The sequence below is a fragment of the Morus notabilis genome, unplaced genomic scaffold (assembly GCF_000414095.1).
Source record: "Morus notabilis unplaced genomic scaffold, ASM41409v2 Scaffold78, whole genome shotgun sequence".
Taxonomy (NCBI): domain Eukaryota; kingdom Viridiplantae; phylum Streptophyta; class Magnoliopsida; order Rosales; family Moraceae; genus Morus; species Morus notabilis.
Genome location: NW_010367622.1, coordinates 1,691,837 through 1,707,667, shown reverse-complemented (window position 1 = coordinate 1,707,667; position 15,831 = coordinate 1,691,837). Strand labels below are relative to the sequence as shown.

Below are 15,831 nucleotides of genomic sequence, written 5' to 3'. Positions count from 1 at the left end.
CACCGTTTACGTTTGAAATGACCAATCCAAATGTATTTAGATTCCATGTTCAAAAAATATAATAAAATAACTTTATAATATTGGAAAAATTCAAAAAATGAAAAAGGCTACGGAGCTCAATATAAAGGCACCAGCCTAAGTTGATTGGTCCAATTCAATTCAAAGAGATCTCTAATTAGGTTGATAATACATTTACAATTGCATTGTATATGATGAAAATTCTGGAAAAAAAAAAAAAGTTTAAAACAAAACAAAGAATTGATTAGAATAGTTGGAATATGGCTAAAGGTGATTCATTTGTAATTTCTAGTTACAAAGTTAATATAGACAAACTACTCAAATATTAACTTCTTATTGTATGGTTGTACCACGTAAGAATGACAACATAATGCACCCATTTTTGAGAGATAATCATCTTAAGTTTAATTCATTTGTAATTTCCAATAACAATGGTTGGCTAATTCACCACTTTTGCTTATTCGTGGTCTCACCTTACCCAAGGGATACAATTAATTAAGCGTTGGCTTACTTTGCAAGTGTAAATCTCAATGAAAATGAAGCACTTTATGTTGAGAGAATCTAGTGACCGACTTCCAACTTTGGACAACCTGCATGAAGGTGGTTCTACTTGTCCTAGATATGGAACCAGAAGAGAGAGTTCTTTCCACTCATTTTGGCAATGTAATTTTACCCGGAAAGTGTGGAGGTCCACCATCTTTTTCCCGGGTGGAAAAATGTCGTGCAGTTTCTGGCCCTTGACACTATGTCTCTGGAACTCTTCAGTGCCATTTTCTGGGTTCTTTGGTATGAGAAAAACTCCCTTGTTCACAAGAAGCTTTAAAGAATGATGCTGCAAGTCCACTAATCTGAATTTTAGCATTGGCATGTGATTAACTCACCTTATAGGCCTTGGCGCTATCTTCGCCTACTAGGTGGTCTCCTACTCGGAACAACTGTAAATTGAATGTCGATGCAGCTCTTGCGGACTCCTTGGTTTTTTATGCTGTAGATGGCGCGGTTTAAGATCATGAAGGGATTTTTTTGGGTGTTTTCACTACGAGGCTGCTGGGACCTGCCTCACCCCACCTCGCCGACTGTAGCTGTAAGAAAAGGCATTATTTCTAGTCAAGGTTATTGAATCAGATGCGAAAAGCTTGCATCTTCTACTAAGTCAATGTTTTTTGAGGTGCTGAGGGTCTTCTCTGTATCTGACATTTGTGACATGATTGAAGGTTGTGTACTTGTGTTGTATCTTTCACCCTTCGCTGTGCTAATGCTATATAAACTCTCAAAGTTTCATGCTAGGTAATGAGTTTCCTTTAATTTTTAGGCCAATCTTATGCATGGTCCCTGAATTTATTCCCAGTTGTACTTTATTTCCCGACTTAGAATATCACAAACTTAACCCTAATCTATCAATACGTTCTGATTTGAGAGATGTTAAAAAGAAGACGGAATATACACGTTATTCAGATGACAAAAACACTACGCCAACAGAGCACAAAAATATGGATGTGATCGTCACGGAAAGTAAAACTTGACTAATGGAACATTCATATTTCAACTTGTTTTAGCAACCAATTGACAAAAGGGCTAAAACCGAAACAAACTAATAATTTGAGATTAAGTTCGAAAAGTGTTGAAAGTCACAAACCAAAGTGAAATTAATAACAAAGTCGTGGACCATTCATAGAATTAACCCTTAATTGTGTTTAATTATTTTTTTCTACTAATTCTTATCCGCTGTTAACATTTTCCCTAGCTAGCTAAAATGACTTGTGCTAGTTGGAAATAGAAACAATGAAATTAAACTAATTCAAATTTTAAGCAATTATTGGTGAACTTTTTAGGAACACAAAATGAGAGGCAAAAAATTATGAGAGCGCCAAAATATAGAATCAGAAAAGATTAAGAGAAAAGAACAAAAATATAGAATCAATCTGTTTTTACACTATTCTCCAAGCGCTCTCCAGTTTTCTGAGCAGGATTTTTATGAAATAAAAGGGTAAGCTGATCAACAAAAAGCATGTTTTTCATTTGCTCCAACTGTTGCCACTCTTTCTCCATATGCAAATCTAGGGCCTCAAAACGATCAATTTTATCTTTTACTTCTTTCATCTGCACAACTCCGAAAAGTCAGAAAGTAAAACTTTAACAGCATAATAGTACCTACTCCTACGTGTGAATCTATCTTGCACTAACCTGCACTTCTACAATTCCAGAAATTGCTCTCTCAACATCCTGCTCTTCCCACACAAGCTGCAACTTTGCATCTTCCCAAGCTCCCTCTGCTGTGTTTGAATGGGTATTTCCATTGGATGCAACAACAGCTTCTAAAAGTCGATAAATAACAGTTGAAATCTCATCTACAAGTCAAAGGTTCATCAAATTAGCTAAGCCATACATACCTTTCTGCCTGCCTTTTTGCAGATGAGATCCAGTACTTTCTCCAACTGACCCGTATTCTGCCTCGGAAAGGGCTGTCACAGCTGCTCGAGCAGCAGCTTCTGCTACCCCCACACCCGCCAAAGCTGACAGAAATGCTGCCTGTGAAGTGAAAAGTTGGCGGAAAATTCAATGTCAGTGCTAAAAGGAAATGGCAAAAGGGACGTATTATATTCAAGATGGATAAAGCAAGATTTGTGTTATTGTTGGAAAATAAAAATACAACTATCCCTTTTAAAGGGGTTATGCCTTGCTTTCTCTCCTAATTCTCATTGGCCAAGATTAACCAACTGAATATCTAGTCTTCCAGATGCACAACGTCAAAAGGATAAGGTGCTATCCTTACTCTAGCACATCTCAGGGATAAACAGCTTTTAAGTTATAATACGTTATCCTCAGCAAGAAAACATTGACAATGACATACTGGTTTGTAACCCGTACACGTCCATCCTAAAACATCCGAACACAGCTCTCAACAATTTTCACAAGCAGAATTTTCCTAAACCACGTGAAGTTTCTGAGAGAGATGACAAAGTGCAAAAAGTACTCTCTGCCTGGATTTCTAAGATCGCAGCATACAGTATAATGCCACTCAGCAGTAACTAAGTTGCACATGGACATCTAAGGAGGATACATAAATCCTTAGGCATTAGTGCCTACTTCAGTATATGAGTGTCATACCAACAGTCTATACCTGAGCCATAATTGGATTGCTTGCATCTGCCAGAGGTGTCAAACGCATCCTTTTAGTCAAGGATGTCTCACATGATTCCACACTGCCATGATCCATGCCCACATCATAACTGCCATTCACGTTCTCAGAATCCACAAAACAAGAAAATTCCTCACCAAAAGGCAGCTTGACAAAATGAGAGACGCATTCCTTCTCGGTTCTACCAACATGTCGAGCAACCTTCCTCCAGTCATCACCATAATGCATAAGGGCTTCTAAGAGATGCTGAGTATCCCTCTCTTGCCAATCAGCCTTCGAATCGTCATTGATTTCAACCCGCCTGAAATCAGATGAGGTGACATCACCAATCTGGTAGTTTCCACGGACATAGCACCGAGCACAGAGAGTCATTCCGTTCTGCTCCAGTCACGCATAAACATTCCAAGAAGAACAAAAATGTGTGTGAGAGAGAGAGGGAAAAAAAAAGAAAAAAAAAAAACGTTACTTCAGATACAAGTAAAATACTGTAAATACACAGCTTCACTACCTAACAACATAAATTCATGAAACTTAGGCGTAGACATGATTTCTCCAAGTTCAAACGTCAAAACTATAGTGCAATGATGTCCAAACATATAAAGAACAAGCAAATGAAAAAAAACAAAAACAAAAAAAAGGGACAAAACTGAATATTAAACGTACATTAAACAAAGTGCAATTCAACAAACAAATCGGTCTTTCCCAGTTCATACACACTTGATGAAGAAACTGGGTAACGAGAAAAATCAGTTTAAACGAAAACTACATTTTATAAGCAGAAACTTCTCTTCGAGAACAATAACCTAATCAATGATAATATACAGAAGAGAAAAAAAAAAACAAAAAAAAACAAAACAAAACAAACAAACAAACAAACGTCTCTCTCCACATCAATTTCTCTGAATGCATACCATGAAATGAAAACATTCCCTTATTATATCGTTGATGATTTAATTGTAAGAAAACAGGGCTAACCTTATCACAGACAAAGCAGGCAATGCTGCAAGCAGACTTGCAATGATTACAAAGCCTCTTCGTTTTTACCTCCTTCGAAGAAGCTCCTCCAGATTCACCGCCGCCATGGGAAGCACCTGAACCGGTTTTGCTCTCCTTGTCCTCCCACTTGAGTGGCTTGTTGAGCGCCGGAGGCGAGTAATTGATAAGTCCCCAACCCTCCAAGAAATCGAAAACCCTACGGATTGATCCAACATCACCGACGAGAGTCTTCCGCGCGTCGGTGAAGCTAATTTTCCTCGAAGCGTCGGCTCTGTAGCGATTGACGATAGAGTTGCGATAGTATTTGTAGATTCCAGGGTTCTTCCAATGCGACCTGGAATCGAAGAACTCCGGAAGAAATCTGACCTCGCATTGGTGTATATCGTCGAACGAAAACCATCCTGTAACAAGAAAAAGAAAAACAAATCAAATTAGTCTTCAAATTAGGGTTTCTTTTGGAAGGTTTTGGGGGATGGAGATCTCACGGGCGTAGCTGGGGACGTGGGCGACGACGGCGTCGGAGGTCGGAGAGGGTTCCGAAGGCCGAAGATTGGCGGCGGTTGGAGGGAGCGCTGGCCTTGCGATTTCCCTGACATCGGAGGCGGCAACTGCGATAGGAGTATCGGGCTTCGCGGCCGAGAGAGTCACCGGAGACGGAACCGGAGCCGATGCCGGCGGTGGTTGTGGCGTCGCAGGGGGTTCAGAAGAGGGATCTTGGACTAACGTTGGCTTTGTCGTCGCCATGGAATGGATGCGTTGTTTGTTTGGGGTTGTTGGGTCCGATAAAATCCGAGCTGGTGGCTGGAGTGAAACGAAGTGGAAAAGGCGTCGTTTTGTATTAGGCAAACGACATCAACGAACAAATCGTTTTGCCGAACCTGAATATAATGACACGTAACTAGTTTTTAACCTAGTTCGAGTTAAGAATTTTTAAAAAAACAAATCACGTGAGAAAAAATATTGTAGTAAAAAAAAAGTTAAATTAAAATTTTTCTAAAAAAACATTATAATAAAAATTTGAGTGGTAATTTGAACCAACGAATAATTTTTTATTTGTAAATCGTGAACCAACGAAGTGGGAATTGCATGTTATTTATGATTCAGAGTCACATATATTTTTGTCTTCGTTTAAACAATTGATGTAATATTTTGAATAAAAAAATAATAGTGTTTTTTTCATAGATTTGAATTAATATTCTAAATGAAAAGTTCAAATCATATGTTTTAAACTTTTCATTTAAAACACAAAAAATTAAAGCCAATAACAGTGAGGAAGTCAGAAATTTTCGTGAGAGGGACTAATTTTTACTACACCAAAAATTTGATTAAAATTAATTGTTAAGTTACTACAATTTGTTCCCGATAGAATTTCATGTCTTAGAAAATATTGCATGATAACCACATTATCAAAGTTATTTAAGATAATTTTCTCATGTGCATAAATAATGCATCATTAATCAATTGATCTCTAATTTGATTGCATTGACAATTTTTCAGAATATTCATAGCAAAAAATAATAATAATAATAAAATAAAGAAAATGCCCTCTCTAAATAATGGACGAGGAAGCTGGAACTAAGGCTCCACGAACCCTCAGTCAACTCACAAGTAATGCAGGTTGGGATACACATAGATAAGAGAATGGTCCTAAAAACATAAAAGGTATTAAATGGTAATTTTATTTATTTAATAAAAGAGATATTTTGTTATTTTATGTGCATACGTATTTTGTACGTTTTATGAATATCATTAAAATTTTCACGATTATTTATGTGATATTAAATATTGTATATACGTGTTATATTTTAGAGGATAATATTTAAATATAATAATCAAATGAGACCGTAATGAAGTTAATTAAAGTTTAGAATATTTAATTAAAATATTATTAATACATGTTATTCCCATTAAGAATGGAACGAGCTTATTTGCATCATTGATATGGAGGGATCATTCTATGTATGACCATCGGTAGACTCAATTAGAATTTTTATGACCATCGGTAGACTCAATTGAAATTTTTACTCAATGAAAATTATCAAAAATTCATATTGTTTCTTGAGTTATTAGCAAACTCTTGTTTGTGGATTTGTGTCTTTTGACTTATTTAGTATGGATTTCGATATTACTAAATCATATTTCTTGTATCTTGGAGACATGATGAAGTGAGTAGCCAAGAATGTTAATATACAAGATGAAATTTATTTCTTTTTAATAAAAGAAGTAGATAAATAATTCTCTTGAGGATTGATTTTGCAGTTGGATTAGTAAGAACTCCGATTCATGAAGTCTTATCTTAGAGATAAATAGACTCCCTATGAGACTTTAATTGATACTATATAAATTAGTGGTAGTAGAAAATTAAAAAACACAATTTTTGCTCTAATTGTCCTATTGTGGTCAAATTTTAGAGAGAAAAATAGGGAGAATAGTTTTTCTAAATTTTCAGTCTTGTTACGTACATGTGTTGATGGTAGTGGGAGACTAGTGAGTTGAATGGTAATCCCATTTTATTTTCAGGTTGTACCAACACACAGTCTTCGTAAAATTGAGGAGTAGATGAGGAACATTCATAGTGATATGAGAACAAGAAATTTGTTCCTGATAACAGTGAGGAAGTCAAAAATTTTCGTGAGAGGGACTAATTTTAACTACATCAAAAATTTGATTAAAATTAATTTTTAAGTTACTACAATTTGTTCCGATAGAATTTTATGTCTTAGAAAATATTGCATGATAACCACATTATCAAAGTTATTTAAGATAATTTTATCATGTACATAAGTAATGCATCATTAATCAATTGATCTCTAATATGATTGCATTGACAATTTTTCAGAATATTCATAGAAAAAAGAAAATGCCCTCTCTATAGTAGCAGTAACATTAAGTGGAGTTAATGCTAACGTTAGAAGTAAATAAACTAATAGACACATATCATGAATTATTTGTTAGTTATAAAAGGTTTTTAATGTTAAGGGTCCGTTTAGTTCGTTGATTCGAGTTTTTAATTCGAGTTAAGATGTGACTTTATGTGAGAGTTTTTTACTGTAGCAAAAAAGTTAGATGTGAATGTTTATGAGAGCTTTTTACTGTAACAAAACTCGAATCGGTGAAATGAACAGGACCTAAAAATAGTAGTATTTTTAGAAAGTAATATTCTTAAAAGTATTTCTTTAAAACGTACATCTTTAAAAATAAAAAATAAAAATTGGAGGTTTAAAGATTAGATTTTCATTTTTTTTTTCTTTTGGGGGCTATATCTAATTTGTTTTATAGATACATATAGGTTAAAAACAAACACAAAAAAAGTTAAGGGGGGACTTAAGCCCCTTCTAAGCTTAGTTGCGTCCGTCAATGCACCACATTTCAAATCTATCTACCAAAAAGAACATCAATAATGGACGAGGAAGCTGGAACTAAGGCTCCACGAACCCTCAGTCAACTCACAAGTAATGCAGGTTGGGATAAACATAGGTGACAAAGGATATTAGAAGAGAATGACGTTCTAAGAACATAAAAGGTATTAAATGGTAATTTTATTTATTTAATAAAAGAGAAATTTTATTATTTTATGTGCATATGTATTTAGTACGCTTTATAAATATCATTAAAAATTTCGTGATTATTTAAATGATATTAAATATTATATATAAGTGTTCTATTCTAGGGGATAATGTTTAAGGATAATAATCAAATGAGGCCGTAATGAAGTTAATTAAAGTTTAGAATATTTAATTAAAACATTATTAATACATGTTATTCTCAGTAAGAATAGAACGAACGTATTTGCATCATTGATATTGAGAGATATTGAATGATTGTATTTTACGTAATGAGATTATGTAGGACTGAAACAAGACACAATATGAATTTCTGATAATTTTCATTGAGTAGAAATTCTAATTAAGTTTACCGAAGGTCATACATAAAATAATCATAATTTTGAGTTATTAGCAAACTCCTGCTTGTGGATTTGTGTCTTTTGACTTACTTAGTATAGATTTCGAGATTACTAAATCATATTTCTTGTATTTTGGAGACATGATGAAGCGAGTAGCCAAGAATGTTAATATACAAGATGAAATTTATTTCTTCTTAATAAAAGAAGTAGATAAATAATTCTCTTGAGCGTTGATTCGGCAGTTGGATTAGTAAAAACTCCAATTCATGAAGTCTTATTTTAGAGATAAATTAGACTCCCTATGAGACTCAAATTGATACTATATAAATTGGTAGTAGTAGAAAATTAGAAAACACGATTTTTACTCTAGTTGTCCTATTGTGGTCGAAGTTTAGAGAGAAAAATAGGGAGAATAGTTTTTCTAAATTCCCAGTCCTGTTACGTACATGTGTTGATAGTAGTGGGAGACTAGTGAGTTGAATGTTAATCCTGTTTTATTTTCAAGTTGTACTAACACACATAGTCTTCATAAAACCTAGGAGGAGATGAAGAACATTCTTAGTGATATGAGAACATGAGCATTTAGATTGTTCATAGTTAAAGACTCAAGTTATCATCTTAATTAATCGTTAGGTATATTCTTAAATTAATTAGATTAATTTATTCGCATATAAATTAATATAATCTTCATCGTTCATCAAAAGTTTTGATAAAATTTTGTTTGTACTCAATCTGCATTATCATGCTTTCTCACTCAAAATTGTTTTGGAAACCAACAATTGTGATTGCTTTATTTAAATTATGAATATAATGTGATATGACACTGATACTAATTATGATGGTTAATTAAGGATGATGATACTGACACTAATATGTCGAAAAATTAGAGTTTATAAAATAGTTATGTTATACGATGATTTTATGATTTCAAGATTTGTTTTCTTGATATTTAGATTAGATTTTTGTTTTCCCTATTTCATAGTGATGATTAAATATTGAAGTTTGATGATTATATGCTTGATTTATTATATTTGTATGTTGATTTAATATTGACTTATATGATGATTATATGTGATTGATTAGATTTATATGTTACAATAATAAGCTTTGTATTTTTGTGATATTATAGGTATTGATTATTGGACTGTTTTGTTTTGATATAAGAATTTATAAGTTTCTATTATAATATGGTTGTCAACGAGAAAAATTCTGATTAGTAAAGGTTCTAAACTTTGATTTACTAGGTGGATCGCATAAAACGGATATGTGTAGAATAAGTTATAATTTTTTAAAATTTATGGGTTGTTGTTTTTAATAACCTTAATGAACTTGTGTCGGAACGAATATATATCAAAAGAAAGTTCTAGATGTTTTCAAATGGGACAGGAATTATATGTTTTCTTTACCTAATTATCTGGAATCTTTCGTGAGTTGTTTCGTACGTGTCGACAAATCTATCTGTATGCTTATGTGTTGGTTTTTGTATGATATTTGATTCTAAACAATTCCGATGAAACTCTTTATTGGATTATATTAAAAACATGTGATTAGAGCTGAGTATGACATATTTATGTTTTGAGCAGGTTTGAAAATGACTTTACATAAAATAATATGAGGAAACGTATCGTGCTAGTGTAAAAAAAAATCTCATATACTTTATAAATCATATTAATTTAGACAATAATAATAAATTAATTAATTATTTATCTTACTAGTTAAAGAGATTAGATCGATAATTTAAATTTTTTTAACCACGAGCAATTCTCGCTCTTGAAATTTTAGAACCCGTAAATTTTCCTCGCGTACTCCTTAATGTTGAGTATGGCTTTAATTAAGCTCGTTAGCTTGTTTTGGGTTTTGGGCCAAGGCCCATATCCTTCCCTATTAGCAAGCCTTGCCGACATTTACCTAAACATATACATTGATATGTGCATGTGGTTTATGTTGGTTTCCGAATTTGATTCGGATGGGGAAGCTAGGAAGGCGAAGTATAATAACATTTTCATAAAATTTTTGTTATACTTTATAAATTATATTAATTTATGTACGAATAAATTAATTATATTAATTTATTTATTAAGAATTCAATTAGAAAAAATATCTGGAGGGTGATTAGGACGATAACTTGAGTTCTTTTGATCTCGAACAATCTTTGCTCTAAAGTCTTGTGTTTAGAAAACCAAAGTCTTCCACGTCAATTCCTTGAATCTACGTAGACGTGTGTGTGGGCACACTTGAGACAAAATCGGGTTGGAACAAACACTCAAAATTTCTACAAACACCAACGCATGCACGATGTGGAATTTTTTAGGAGAAAAAATTTCCTTCTCTCTCTATCTCTATTAGGGATTTTGGCTAGCCCTCTCAAAATTAGGTCAAAAAATTATCACGCGTAATTTTTTATCATATCTTATTTATAGAGTAGAAGTTAAACTTCTAGAATGAATCCAATCTCTATCTCCTATTTGAATTTGGAACAAAAATTCTCCTCTACCTTATCACAATGTGGCCGCCCATCTCTAGGGTTTTCTATCCTGGTGTGTGTGGCGCCAATTCCATATAGGGAAGGAAGAGAAAATCATCATTTATCCTGTAGTCCAATTTTAATTCAAATTCAAATTCGAATTTAAGTCAAACTTAAATTAATTTGAATTCTAAATTGAACAACTTATCAAATAAGTTTAAAAGGATAAATTTAAATTATGTTCATAATTCAAATTCAAATTTAAATAATCACATTATTTAAATAATAATTAATTCTCAATTAATTATTTTTGAATATTTAATTTTTAGAATTCTGTAATTCTAAAAAACCATTTTGCCCTTTGTGTCTCGCAGAATTACAAGGATGACACGGAGACTAATGGACCTATAATCCTGAGCTCCAATAAAATTAATAATTAATTAAACACTTTAATTAATTAATTAATTATATTAATTCTAATAGTTACTCCACTATAAACTTAGAATTGCACTCTCAAAATTATAGACATTAATTACTTCTAAATTGTGAAGTGTCCATTTGATATAGTCATTGCATATAGATCAATCCTCCATAAATAATTCATAATTAGAGCTAGATAGAATCCGTTAACCTCTCTAATTATATCTTCATCCTTGAGTATCATTGATTCTCTAATGGATAGTGATTCATAAAACACATTCATGAACCAGAGCGCTCTTACTAATCCAAGTACCGAATCAACACTCAAGAGAATTATTTATTAAGATCATTCTATATATGACCATCGGTAGACTCAATTAGAATTTCTATACTTAATGGAAATTATTAGAAATTCATATTGTGTCTGTGTCCCTATTCCACATAATCCCATTATGCGAAATATACTCATTCAATATCTCACCATATTAACAGTGTGGATAACACCGTTCTATTCTAAATGGGAATGACATGTATTAATAATATTTTAATTTAAAAATTCTGAACTTTAATTAAATTCATTATGAATAATGTTTTTGATTATTATCATTAAACATTATCCTCTCGTATATAACACTTATATACAATGTTTAAGGTTACATAAATAATCATGGAATTTTCATTTGATATTCATAAAATATTCATAAATATATGCACATAAAATGGTGAATAAATTATTTTATTAAATAAATAATAAATATCCTATTACATCTCACGCTTTTAGGACACCATTCCCAACAATCTCCCACTTGTCCTAAAGCAGGTGTGTAACTGGAGTTGAAACACGGTTTAACCGACTGGCTAGAAATTATGTTTTAAGAATAGAAAAAATATTGTTCATTAACTTGAATTCGAGTTTATGAACTCGAGTTGAATAGAAAACTTGAATTCGAGTTTAGCCCTAAACTCGAGTTTAAATTCGAGTTTAAACTTAAATTTTATAAAAGAATATGAACTTAAATAAAATTATAACTCGAGTTTAATTTTTTTTTTTTTTTTAAGTTTCGTTACAAAATAATAACCCATTAACCAAACAAGTAGAATTCCGGCACAAATAATAATAATTCTTTTCAAAGAGTGGGTGAGGAGGGGCCTCCTCATCCCAAAGCAAAACCAAACAGTAGTCCAAGGAGGATCAGAAGAAGAAAAAAAAAAAAGCTGATTTTAACAGAAAATCAAATATCCAAAAAAGAAAACTCAACAAGGATAGTAGTAGAAAATCTCAGCAAGTGGGACGACAACCACAAGTCCCCCGTTCCAAGTGGCATTATCTAAACCAATCAGATAACCAATTCATGCCAAAATCCAATGCCACGTGTCAAATTCCCATTTCAACTCATGGATTTCATTGGATGAGATTCTATCACTGTCATCCCATTATATTACCCACATATCCCTTCTCTCCTTTCCTTCGGAGCTCAAAAATCCGCTATAACCAAAACAACCCCAAAGAAAAAAAGATAAACAAAAAAAAAACCTTAAAACTCCAAAAACATGGCAACCGAAATGGCCCTCGTAAAGCCCATCTCCAAATTCGGCAATGTCTCCCCAAAGTTCACAATCCCGAGGAGCTTTTCCCGCTCCAAGTTCACGACCGTTAGAATGTCGGCCACTTCTTCTCAGGCTCCGTCGAAACCGAGGAAAAAGGCATCGAAAACAGAAATCAAAGAGTCCCTTTTGACGCCGAGGTTTTACACGACGGATTTCGATGAGATGGAGACCCTTTTCAACACTGAGATCAACAAGAACCTGAACCAGGTGGAGTTTGAGGCTCTTCTTCAGGAGTTCAAGACTGACTACAACCAGACCCACTTCATCAGGAACAAGGAGTTCAAGGAAGCCGCTGACAAACTTCAGGGTCCTCTCAGACAGATCTTTGTTGAGTTTCTGGAGAGGTCTTGCACTGCTGAGTTCTCCGGATTCCTTCTTTACAAGGAGCTCGGAAGAAGGCTCAAGGTATTTTTTGCTTCTATATTTACAGATATATATATATATATATATTTTTTTTTTTTTCTATTTTCGTTTTAGTAATTAGCCTTGCTTCGTAACGTTTTGGTTATAACTGGAAAGTGGTTTTGTTTAGGTTCTACATTATTAGGTAGCGGTAGCGGTGTAACATATATTTATTTTATGCAATAATGACTTTAGAAATGTCAAATGTGTACCATAGTCCCTTCCATATAATTTTCCATATATCATATTACACTCTTTATTTTATATGTTACATTTAGTACCATTCTTCGTGAAAGACTTGAACCTTTATCTTAGCTGTTTTAAGAAAATATGATGATGTTTTCATTGGTGGGGTTTAGTATCCTTTCTCTTTTATTATGTGTTTACTTTTTGTTTGGACACAAAATATAAAATATGAATGTTAATATTCTTCACAAAATTATTTTTGCAAAATTCTATGGTCAAGGTTAATATCTTAAACGTGAATGCTTTGTTTATTGCTTCATTCTCTGAACAAAGTTTTCTAACTAATTACTTGCTATCTGAAAAATCTTGAGTTAGTTTTATATAATTTATACTAGTTAGAAACTGAATGTTTCATCTGGAATCTACTCATTCTTATGAATAAAACTTGTTGATGGAAGTTTGTTCTAGTTAAATGCAATGGTTGTATTCTCCTACTTTTCTCAGTTTGACTTATTTGTATGACTTCTTTTTATGGCTTAATGTTGCAGAAAACCAACCCAGTGGTAGCTGAAATTTTCTCTCTCATGTCCAGGGATGAAGCCAGGCATGCTGGGTAAGAACGATTGGACAAAAGATATACTTGTTTGTATCAATATTGTTCTGTTGAAAGAACTAATGAACGAATGACATTATTGTTCTACTAATTGTAGGTTTTTGAACAAGGGCTTATCTGATTTCAATTTGGCCCTGGACTTGGGGTTCCTGACAAAGGCGAGGAAATACACATTCTTTAAGCCAAAGTTCATCTTCTATGCCACATACTTGTCTGAGAAGATTGGGTACTGGAGATACATTACCATCTACAGACATCTCAAGGAAAATCCGGAGTACCAGTGTTATCCCATTTTCAAGTACTTTGAGAACTGGTGCCAGGATGAGAATCGCCATGGTGATTTCTTCTCTGCACTGATGAAGGCGCAACCCCAGTTTCTTAACGACTGGAAGGCAAAGTTGTGGGCTCGGTTCTTCTGCTTATCAGTAAATTTTTAGTTCCTGTACTGATTTATGCTACAAAAGAAATTTTGTTGAAGATTTGCTTTCACTCACACTACTGCTATACTTGATGCTATGAAGTGTGCAAAGAGGAATATTTTTATCTTTGCATGTTTTTGCTTATACTGATGAGATATATTTTGTGTAATAGCATATTAGTTATTGAAAATGACTAAACCCTAAATGTAATATTCTTTAATTACTCTCAAACTCGTGTTGCAGGTATACGTGACGATGTATCTCAACGATTGCCAGCGAACTGCGTTCTATGAAGGGATTGGACTCAACACAAAGGAATTTGATATGCATGTCATCATTGAGGTGAGCCGTGGCTTTATTCAACAAAGCTTGCATTGCTGGAGAGATTTTCATATCTCACAGTGCATTTATGGATCTTTTCCATTGTTCTCTGCTAGGAATAGGAGAAACATGTTAACATGTCCTGCAATTAAACTTATTCTTTTCATGCTCTTGGTTGAGAAGATGACATAAGAGAATGAAAAGTAGTCTCAATTTCTGTACAACATAGTTTTAGAGTTTCATTTGGCAACGGAGTGGATTTCTATCTATTTTTAATTTTATTCACTTTCCTTGACAAGAAATCAATGGTATGTATATTCGTCGCTAACAATTTTTCTCTCTGTATGTGAAGACAAATCGCACAACAGCCCGAATTTTCCCAGCTGTGCTGGATGTTGAGAACCCAGAGTTCAAGAGGAAATTGGACCGGATGGTAGAGATTAATGAGAAGCTGCTTGCTGTCGGGGAGTCCAATGACATTCCCTTAGTGAAGAACTTGAAGAGGATTCCGCTAGTTGCTGCATTGGCCTCTGAGATTTTGGCTGCCTATCTAATGCCACCCATCGAGTCGGGATCAGTTGATTTTGCAGAGTTTGAACCACAACTAGTTTACTGATTCTTTTTTTGTATAAGTTCCTACTCACCTCTTGCGACTTTCAAGTCAAGGAATGTATTTTAAAGTTCAACGTACCGTATCATAGAGTGGCACATGTTGTGAAGATAGGGTCGCCTCTATTCTGGCAAGGATAGAGCATTTTCTTGCACTTTTTCTGTCTCTCATATTCTAAGATTAAACCTTAATGGCTACATCTTACATGGTTTATAGTGCTCAACTTCTAGTTCATGCGTTCTTTTTTAACACGCCTGAAAACAAAAATGCCCTTACATATGCTATTTATATTTGCATATAGGTGATTTTGTATTTCTTTCAACAGAACAATTGGTTTGTATTACTTTAATAGAGGGGGGAATGAAGAGTTATAGAGAGAAAAAAAGAAAGAAAGAAAGGGAAATGAAGAGTTATGAGTGCATAATATACCATATAAACCAAACAAGAAAACGTGCCAAGATGCACTCTTTCTGAAGTTTACCCTGATAAATCTTTCATGTTTACTTGTAAACATTTTCTATAACTACAAAGTAAATCAGCATGGTACAAGAAGTAATAAAATTCGAGCCGACCAATAACTCTGATAGATTATACATTTGTAGATCCAGAATTCATAAAAATTGGAATGGAATATTGATCTGATACAGGCACTCGAGCTTCTCTGATCTGTCATGCTTATTCACTTTCATATTTTAATGCCCACAAACAAAATGTATCGGGGGTTCGGTTGT

General features: G+C 33.5%; 2 protein-coding genes across 2 annotated transcripts; one reads left to right on the top strand and one right to left on the bottom strand.

Moving 5' to 3' along the window:
- Window positions 1–462: 462 nt before the first annotated feature.
- Window positions 463–4,910, bottom strand: LOC21410580 (SWI/SNF complex subunit SWI3B). The gene is made up of 7 exons (XM_024175381.1): window positions 4,639–4,910; window positions 4,133–4,554; window positions 3,140–3,535; window positions 2,409–2,547; window positions 2,203–2,333; window positions 1,951–2,118; window positions 463–1,100 (listed from the first exon to the last, which is right to left on the bottom strand). The coding sequence occupies exons 1-7, from the start codon at window positions 4,895–4,897 to the stop codon at window positions 1,026–1,028; spliced, it is 1,590 nt and encodes a 529-aa protein (XP_024031149.1). The 5' UTR covers window positions 4,898–4,910; the 3' UTR covers window positions 463–1,025.
- A 7,490-nt stretch (window positions 4,911–12,400) lies between these two features.
- Window positions 12,401–15,323, top strand: LOC21410579 (magnesium-protoporphyrin IX monomethyl ester [oxidative] cyclase, chloroplastic). The gene is made up of 5 exons (XM_010113019.2): window positions 12,401–12,954; window positions 13,686–13,750; window positions 13,848–14,175; window positions 14,413–14,511; window positions 14,843–15,323. The coding sequence occupies exons 1-5, from the start codon at window positions 12,493–12,495 to the stop codon at window positions 15,104–15,106; spliced, it is 1,218 nt and encodes a 405-aa protein (XP_010111321.1). The 5' UTR covers window positions 12,401–12,492; the 3' UTR covers window positions 15,107–15,323.
- The last annotated feature ends 508 nt before the right edge of the window (window positions 15,324–15,831 follow it).

Coding starts and splice junctions, on each gene's coding strand:
- LOC21410580 (XM_024175381.1), bottom strand. CDS start 4,897: ATGGCGACGACAAAGCCAACGTTAGTCCAAGATCCCTCTTCTGAACCC. Junction 3,536..4,132: donor CCTGCTTTGTCTGTGATAAG/GTTAGCCCTGTT, acceptor TGACTGGAGCAG/AACGGAATGACTCTCTGTGC. Junction 2,334..2,408: donor GCAAAAAGGCAGGCAGAAAG/GTATGTATGGCT, acceptor ATCGACTTTTAG/AAGCTGTTGTTGCATCCAAT.
- LOC21410579 (XM_010113019.2), top strand. CDS start 12,493: ATGGCAACCGAAATGGCCCTCGTAAAGCCCATCTCCAAATTCGGCAAT. Junction 12,955..13,685: donor AGCTCGGAAGAAGGCTCAAG/GTATTTTTTGCT, acceptor TTAATGTTGCAG/AAAACCAACCCAGTGGTAGC. Junction 13,751..13,847: donor GATGAAGCCAGGCATGCTGG/GTAAGAACGATT, acceptor TACTAATTGTAG/GTTTTTGAACAAGGGCTTAT.